This window comes from Lipotes vexillifer, unplaced genomic scaffold (assembly GCF_000442215.2).
Source record: "Lipotes vexillifer unplaced genomic scaffold, Lipotes_vexillifer_v1.1 scaffold798, whole genome shotgun sequence".
Lineage (NCBI taxonomy): Eukaryota > Metazoa > Chordata > Mammalia > Artiodactyla > Lipotidae > Lipotes > Lipotes vexillifer.
Genome location: NW_006791593.1, coordinates 418,470 through 427,978, shown reverse-complemented (window position 1 = coordinate 427,978; position 9,509 = coordinate 418,470). Strand labels below are relative to the sequence as shown.

Sequence of the window (9,509 nt, the reverse complement as noted above, 5' to 3'; positions counted from 1 at the left end):
CCTACAGGTCTTTCCTTCCTTTGCATTGGCTTTCTGCATGGAGTGTTCTGCCCCATCTTCACTTGGCTAGCTCCTCCTTCTGTGCTCCTGTCGCTTCCATCCTCATCACTCACTCTTACATAGTATAGCCCTCCTCCCCAACTAAGTCACTCTATTCTTACCTTGTTTATTTTCTTCACAGCATTTCTCACTCTTCAAATTATCTTGTTTTTATTGCTTAACTCTCTAATAGTAGAATGCAGGCTTTCCTAGACGTATGACCTTGACTCTCTGACTGTTATTCACTGTTCCTGCAATGCTAGTAACATAAAAGATACTTAAATATTTGTTGAAGAGATGAATATACATTCCATTCAATGGATACATTATTTTTTATTCACTCCCTTGTTGATGAGCATTTGGGTAATTTCCAGCTTTTTCTCTGTGAATGCGTCACTGTGCAGCCCCTTGGCATGCTTCTGTGAATATTCTGCAGAAAACATTTCTATTATAAAATTGGAATTTTTATGTGAAAGTGTTTACACTTATATTTAATGGATAGTGCCAACTTATCATCCAAAAAGTTTCTGCCAGTTTAACTATATCCATCTCAGCAGTCGGTATTATCTTTTCAGTCTTACCAGTCTGATAAGCAGAAATAAATGAGTTTAAACTCTTTTGCATATGTTTATTGCTTACTTTCTATTTTTCCTTCAGTGATGGTTCCTGCCCTTTCTCTGCTGTACTTATTGATTTCTCCTCAGTTCTTTGTGTACTATGGATATTAGCCTTTAATCATATTTCACTTCTGGTGTCCAGTATATCATTTAAAAAATTACTTTATACATGGTGGTTTTTTGCTTGGGATTTTAAGGTTTTATACACACACACAAATTATCCTATCTTTTTGATTTCAGAGTTCCAAGTCATGCTTATGTTGGGCTTCTTACCATGGTTTTATTTCCGTATATACCACCCTTGTATAGACCATATTTTATCCCATTGGTATTTTTTTTAACCTGTAAATATTTGGCATATGTAGGTTTAATTTTAATACAGTAAGGATGAATAAATGGTATTTTACAAGGAAAAGTCCCTTTCTCCTAATACTATTAATCAGGTAATCCAGCTGTCTCCCACCAGTTGAAATATCACCGTTTACATTTATTAAGTTGCTACATTATGTCTGGGTGCTTTCTGATTACTATAGTCTCTTAACCATTCCTACCCCCAACAGTGTAATTGTTAACTGCTTTGGTTGTTGATTTATAATGAATTTTAGTATCTGATAGAATTGGTCCCTTATCGTTATTTTAGTCTTTTTTCTATTATCTTCACACTTCCGTTCCAAATGAATTTAAGAATCATTTTCAGGGGCTTCCCTGGTGGCGCAGTGGTTGGGAGTCCGCCTGCCGATGCAGGGGGTGCGGGTTCGTGCCCCGGTCCGGGAAGATCCCACATCCCACATGGCCGTGGAGCGGCTGGGCCCGTGAGCCATGGCCGCTGAGCCTGTGCGTCCGGAGCCTGTGCCCTGCAACGGAAGAGGCCACAGCAGTGTAACGCAAAAAAAAAAAAATCATTTTCACTCCTAAAGAAATCTGACTGAGCATTTTCTTGGGAATCATTGAATTTATAAACTAAGTTAGAGAAAACTGGCATCTTTATATAGTACAAAAAAATTCTAGTAAAGAATAAGACAGCTCTCCTTTAATTTTGTATGTACCCTTTTTTGTTGTTTTTATTGTTGCAATTATGAGTGAACTCTTCGTGATTATGTTTTTCTGACCTAAATGTATATAGGAAACTAGTTTGTATATAATATAATAACTTTCATTAAAAATTTGGTTGAACTATGTTTTCTGTGCAGCTTTATCAGACTGTAAAATCCACTTAAAATGGGTATAAAAGTGTCTCTAGAATGTTAAAAAGAGTGTCCTCAGTTTAAAAGTATTTAGCCAGTCATCATTTTGTGAACTTTGAGAAACAGAATTTTCAGTTTCAAGATGTAATGGAAACAGATCCTCCCACATAAGTACAACCCCTAGCCTTTTAAAATAGACTTGTAGCCTGTTTAGCTTTTGTGACTGCTACCTTTTCAAGGAGATGGACATGTTTATTTTATTCTCATATTCGAGACTTGAGTGTGTAAGGTTTAGCTGATTTAACAAAAGTTTCTATAAAATATTCATGTTGTTTTTGCTAACTCCATTTTAATGAACTTTAAAAGATTAACATACAAAAGTATTTTAAAATCATATTTGGAGTTTAAATTATTTTATCTGAAATATTGATGTATGGCTGTTTTCTTATTTTTATTTAGTTATTTTTGCTATGCAGAGTATAGAGATTAATGTAATAAACACCCATGTACTCACCACCCAGATTAACAGATGTAATTTTGCTGTTTGTTTGATTAAACACACACACACACACACACACACACACACACACACACACACACAGCTAAAGAGTTGAAGCCATCTTTAATATCCTTTCACATACTATGCCTTTTGCCGCTGAGTATTAAGAAGCTGGTGTGTATTCTTTGTACTTTTACTACATAAACAATATGAAGTGTTGGGTTTTTTTTTCAACTTGCATAAAATTATATTTGGAAATTATAAAAATGTGCCTGTGTCGATAAAGGCTATTCTGTATGTATTTTGAAATAGCTGTATTTTAAAATATCAATTTTACATGCACACCAGTGTTCATAGCAGCACTATTCATAATAGCCAAGACATGGAAGCAGCCTAAGTGTCCATCAGTCCATCAGCAGATGAATGGATAAGATGTGTGTGTGTGTGTGTGTATATACACACACACATACATACACACAGTGTGTGCTTTTGTATATGTGTGTGTATATGCATGCAATGGAATACTACTCAACCATAAAAAAGAATGAAATAATGTCACTTGCCACAACATGGATGGACCTAGAGTTTATCATACTAAGTGAAGTAAGTTAGAGAAAGACAGGTATCATATGATATAACTTATATGTGGAATCTAAAAAAATGATACAAATCAACTTATTTACAAAACGTAAACAGACTCACAGACATAGTTACCAAAGGGGAAAAGGGTTACCAAAGAGGAAAGGGAAGGGGGAGGGATCAGTTAGGAGTATGGTATTAACAGATACATACCACTGTATGTAAAATAGATAAAAACAACAAGGGTTTACTGTATAGCACAGGGAGGTTACAATATCTTGTAATAACCTATAATGGAGAAGAATCTGAAGCTGTACACCTGAAATTAACACAATATTTTAAGTCAACTATAGTTAAAAAAAGAAAAATTAAAAGAAAAATAAAATTGAAAAAGATCCGTCTTTTTGGTAGCTTATATTAGTATAAGCTGGAGAAAAACAGTTTCTTTTTGTAGTAATTTGTTCTTAGAGTGGAAAAAGTGAAAATTTGTTGTAAAACATTTTTTTTTTTTCCCTGACGGATCAGAACTATTTTAGGATTGTGTTTATTGACCAGAGATTCTGTGTGCAGTTACTCATCAGTGAGACTAATGATATATCATACATGTAAAGGATATTGCCATAACTGAATTAAGTAGTAAAATCATATTCTCAGACACACATAGTTGGTTTAAATGTGCTATATCAGCGATTATTCAAGTGACTTCTTATGCATGACATATACATGTACTGCATAAAAATGTTAAAAGGACGACATAAAAATCTGGCAAGACAGACGGCTACAAGTAGGGGAAAAAAATTAAGCATTCAGTCTTCTCAGAATTTAGAAAAACTTGTAGGGTAGGGTGGTGGTATATACATTACATGGGTGGACGTAGCTATTAAAAGTTGTCCAAGGGCTTCCGTGGTGGCACAGTGGTTGGGAGTCCGCCTGCCAATGCAGGGGACACGGATTCAAGTCCTGGTCCGTGAAGATCCCACATCCCGTGGAGCAGCTAAGCCCATGCGCCACAACTACTGAGCCTGCTCCCTAGAGCCCTCAAGCCACAATTACTGAGCCCGTGTGCCACGGCTACTGAAGCCCGCACACCAGAGCCCATGCTCTGCAGCAAGAGAAGCCACCGCAATGAGAAGCCTGCACGCTGCAACGACTAGTAGCCCCCATCAGTATTTTGGAGCTATGTATCAAAAGCCTTTAAAACTTAAACCTTATTCTTTAACCCAGTAATTGAAGCAGTCCTTAGGTGGAAGGGAGGTGGAAGAAATTAAGAGAACTATTTATATGCAAAGATGTTTTTTCAGTGTTGTTTGAATAGCAAACTAAATAGGAAAGACAAACTAAATATTCAAGAATGGGAGGTGTGGTTAAATTACAGTATAGACCTATGATACAGTACAGATAATATTTGGTAAGGGTCTACAACACAAGGAATTTGGCTTTTATATTTTTATATTAAAAAAAAACACCTAACAGTAAATTTTTTTTTTTTTTTTACATCCTTGCCAACTCTTGGTCGTTTGATACTTGTTAATTTTTACCAATCTGTTGGGGATGTAATTCTCACTGCATTTTTTTTTTTTTTCCCGGTCCGCGGGCCTCTCACTGTTGTGGCCTCTCCCGTTGCGGAGCACAGGCTCCGGACGCGCAGGCTCAGCGGCCATGGCTCGGGGGCCCAGCCGCTCCACGGCATGTGGGATCCTCCTTGACCGGGGCACGAACCCGTGTCCCCTGCATCAGCAGGCGGACCCTCAACCACTGCGCCACCAGGGAAGCCCCCCCAACAGTAAATTTAACAGAATACCTAATATAACAGTGTCATTATTATGGGAATGCCAAAGGAAAATACCATTTTTTACTAAGCATGTATTACTTTATGGATGAGGTAGGAGAGACACTAAAATGAAAGAAGGAAAATGATCAGGAACATCCTAATTTTCCCTAGCCACAGACAGTTCAGATTTCTAATGGCCATTTTTGTACCTACATATTTAAAGATAATACCGGGAGTATCAATCTAGGTGTTTCAGAGGAGCGCAAGTGTCATTAAATGTTTGTTTTTTATTGCCGAGTTCGGGGAAGACCCCTCTCAGGACATGGACACGCGCACACACACACACACACACACACACACACACACACACACACAACCCCACCCCCCCCCCCCACCCCACCCCACCCCAGCTGAGGAGTAAAAGCAGAAAGGAAACTAGAGTAAGTTGTGACTTAAAAGTGTTAGTGTTGAATAAAAAGTGCTGAGACAGGACGATTTGAGGAGACTATAAATGTTTAAATGGCAAGGTATTAGTAGTGACAGTTAATAAAAATGCATATGTATGTGCTTTTAGATTTACAAAATAGACTTTAGTAAGAACCTTTTTTCTGATTCCTGAGAGTATATCAAAAGTTTTTCGTGCACTTTCTTACTAGATTCTTGGAAAAGTTAATTGTTAGCATGAACAGCCAGTAATCTATTATAAGCTGGTTTTATAATCTGTTTTATAGCAAAGTTACTTCTAGTTAGTAGTACTCAAACTTTTTGAAATCCAAGGTAATTAAGATAATTTTGTGTTGCTGGGTGATATCTATATTGTGTCAAGATTTCTCATGTAGATTTTGACCGAAGGCCACTTAAAGTACAAAAGGTGAAGTAGAGCCCCCCAGCAATCATTTTGAAGTTAGCTCTAAGGCTAATCTTTTATAATAATGTTGTGGTATGTAAGAAAATATCGTTACTTTTTTTTTTTTTTTTTTTCTTGCGTTATGCGGGCCTCTCACTGTTGTGGCCCCTCCCATTCGCGGAGCACAGGCTCCGGACGCGCAGGCTCAGCGGCCACGGCTCACGGGCCCAGCCGCTCCGCGGCACGTGGGATCCTCCCGAAACGGGGCACGAACCCGCGTCTCCTGCAACGGCAGGCGGACCCTCAAGCACTGCGCCACCAGGGAAGCCCTGTCGTTACTTTTTATAGCCACATAATGTACTAATGTATGTAATTTACTTTAAAATCATTCTGTAGAAAGGCACCAGTATGGCACAATATTAATAATTGTTAAATATAGGTGATGTGTGCATTATAAAGTTGTGTCCACTTTTCTGCATATTTGAAAAATTTCATAATAAGAAAAAAGAAAAACCTAGCATGCTTAAGTAGTCTTGTTAGAAAAGCTGAAGGAAAAATTACTCATAGTAATACTTTGAATAAGGTATGGTGTAGGATGGACTTTCTCCTTAGATTGAAATTATTATATGTAATGGATATATATTTTTCTAAACCTTATAGAGTTTGTCAGAAATAGATGAATTTTGAGGTGTTCTTTACAAAATATATAATTGGAAAATAGTATATGTTAAGCAAAAAGAGAAAAATAAAAGGAAGTGTGCATGTATCCATTACCTCATTAGACTGGATAAGTTGGTGATCCCGCAGCACCCTCTTTCTTTGTCAGAGCACCACTTGGTGGTGATAAAGCTGTCAGGACACACAGCATTCTAAATGTAGTCTATAGTTGTGGTCACTTGCATCTGGGAACATTTAGAACTTCATTTTTTTTTTTTTTTTAAGCATTATACTCCCTTTATCTTGATTGGTACATAGTGGGCTTTTCCTCATTTTTGTATCTCATAATTCTTTTTGAAATTGGAGCTTTGATCCCCTCAGTTGATCCTCTTGCTTCTTCTCTTGTATTCTGTCTTTCTCCTTCATGCTTTAGGAGTTTTTCTCAATTTCAGTTATCTGTTGAACTTTTTATTTTTTTTTATTCTCTCCAATTTTTATGAGGGGAATAAAGTGAAACATTCTGTTTCCCTCCCCACCTTACCCCGATTTTAAAGTTTTGTTTCTCTGGAGTCTGGTTTTCCTGAAGTCTTTGATAAGCCTTAGTTAATTAGGAGCTCTAGGCCCTTAATGTATGGCAGGGTGTAGTAGAGGAGAGCCAGCCCTTGGGCTGAAAAACTCTGCCAAGAGGAAGAATAAGGAAAGCTTTCCTTTGGGGCAAGATTCTGCCGTAGTTCTCTGGATAGGAAATTCAATTTCTTCAGTAAATATTTCTCAAATTTTAGGTAAATTTGGATTTGTCTGCAGATCAGTGTAGGGGTGAGTTGGTATATACTGCTGCTTATGTAGATCCCCACTTTCATTCCTACTTTTTACTTCTTTACTTGCTGATTGACACTTGGCCTCCCTCACTTCAGAGGGTTGCCGTGAAGAGCAAGAATAATTTTTATGTATGTTGCATAAGTTTGAAAGTGCTATAAAAAAATAATAGTACTAAGACGTCCCCAACATGCAAGTAGATATTGTAAGTTTGGAACATGAACTTGCTTTTTTCCATAAAATCATTATAATCTTGGTCAAGTTACTAGGTCAGCCCACATAAGTAGATTCTACCCAGTAAATATGGCTAATATGTTTTGCCTTTGTCTCAACAAGGGAAAAAACACTATAAATATTTTTTTTTCTTGATGCCAGGTACATCAAAGTACTTCTTAAATAGCTGCACCTGTAGATGTGACTAGTTGGTTTTTGAGTCCTGTGGCATTGGCCAGAGGAGAAGCTCAGTGTAACACATGTTTTAAGTCCCCTTCCCTGGAAATATATTGGGAGCTGGAGTGGGGAACCCATTTTTCAGAGGGGTGGAGAAATGGTTAAATAGCCATTCTCAAAGATACGCAAAAGACGCGAACTAGAATACAGCCATCAGTGGACAGAGAACCTGGGTTTCTTCCATCATAGTATTTCTCAACATATGGTCTGCAGATCACTTTCTGCATCCTTAGAATGTTCATTAAAAGTGCAATTCTATGGAGAAACTTCTTACTAAAAGACAAGGAAGACAACAGGATAATGGGTAAAGAAATGAATAGACACTTCAGAGAAGACCAAATTAAAATGAACACATTTATGAAAAGATGCAAATTAAAGTGGCAAACATGTTGCTTTCTAAAAGAAAAAAAAGTGCAGGTTTCTACACACCCCTTCCCATCCTATTGAATCGAAACAATAAACACATAATCCTACTTAGTACATGATTTTAAAATATAAGTTTCTTGTTGACAGGAATCACCTTTGTTATTTTCTGTCCTTCAGTTTGCCTTGTAAGTAAATCGTCAGTTGTTCCTACTGTGGATGATAAAACAATTGTGTCCACAACTCTTGTCAGCTTTAGGTGTCAAGTGATCTCTGTGGTTATAAAAAATCTAGTTTTGGAAGAGCAAATCCAGGAATAATCAACACATGCTCCCTTTACATAGAGAAAATAGGACTTTAGAGTACAGTTTCCAACTGCATTATATTAAACACATATAAAGTTTTTTGGACACTGATAGAAAACACAGTTCACACTTAAATATCTTAGTCCACATTGGTAATTTACATCTAATTTTTAATTTGTAGTGCAAGAGGAACTTGTTTGGGGCAGACTATGTAATAAAGGAAGTTTTGTCATTAGGACTATCTAGAGACCATGAGCCCTTAAACTGGTCTCATTTGCAAATAGCTCCCTGTGTAATTCAGTGTTTTCCTGAATGTTACATAAAAATGCCAAAATGCAGACATAAATTAGATGCTAAGATTTTTTAATATATATGTGAATGATTTTTACATTGATCAGAGCATTCACTTGTATTTATAATAAATCACTGCTATAAAATTGAACTTAGAAACGTTTGACTAAAAAAGGTGCTTTTAAAGTTGCAAACTTTAATTTGAGAAGTAATTTTACTTCTTAGTACAAAATCTGAAATCTACTGTTCTGATCCAGTCACCACACATAAAATACCTTATGAAGGTATTTTAGATGGCATTGTATTATATCAGAAAAGAAAACAGTAACAACTGACCTGTTAAATGAAAATCTGGTGTGTTTTTTTTGTTTTTTTAATTTGGTGTTTTTAAAATCCCACTGGACCTCTGTTGTCCAAAGAAGTCCTGTGAATTTTTCAGTGAAAGAAATTAAAAAGGGAGAGGAGAGGACTTGTGGAACTCAAGGAGGAGTTGATTTTGAATAGCTTTTCCCCCTCCCTGGCTTTCATTAGTAGGGTGCTTATGCTTTCTTTGTTATCTTCAGTAATTTTGCTTTTTTGACATCCTGTGTATCTGTAATTTATATTTCTCCTGAAAAGAGGTTCTTGTTAAAGAGAAGTTTTCACTTAGAAGTTTGGCAGTGATAGAGCTGTGGTTGAAGTGTTTGGAGGAGACCATGAGGTCCGTGTTTCACTATATCACATGGTAAAAGACGACTTGGGGCTTTTTGTGGATGTAGTCCATGATGTTTGACAGGCCATCTTAGTGACTTATGAGTATTGAAATCAAACAATTTTAAATCCTAATGACTTTGATTAACTCTTTTAGGGTCTCTGAAGTACACCATACTGCGGTTTTGAAAGTCTTGCGTGGACAATGGCTACCCAAGGTTTGTATCATAGTCTTTAGTTACTGAATTGGGGCTCTGCTTCATTGCCATTAACCCAGTCTGGCTGAGATTCCCCTGCTTTCCTCTCTCCCTGCTTACTTGTCAGGCTACCTTTTGCTCCATTTTCTGCTCACTCCTCCTAATGGCTTGGTGAAATAGCAAACAAGCCACCAGCAGGAAACT

General features: G+C 37.0%; 1 protein-coding gene across 4 annotated transcripts in view; it reads left to right on the top strand.

Annotated features, from left to right (window-relative positions):
* LOC103078301 (catenin beta-1) overlaps window positions 1-9,509 on the top strand; it is a 50,677-nt gene that overhangs the window by 27,156 nt on the left and 14,012 nt on the right. For all 4 annotated transcript variants that reach the window (XM_007464468.1, XM_007464467.1, XM_007464469.1 and 1 more), the window contains one exon: window positions 9,266-9,326. In XM_007464468.1, coding sequence (XP_007464530.1) covers window positions 9,314-9,326 — 13 coding nt within the window. In that variant the 5' untranslated portion in view covers window positions 9,266-9,313. The remainder of the gene's footprint in view (window positions 1-9,265; window positions 9,327-9,509) is intronic.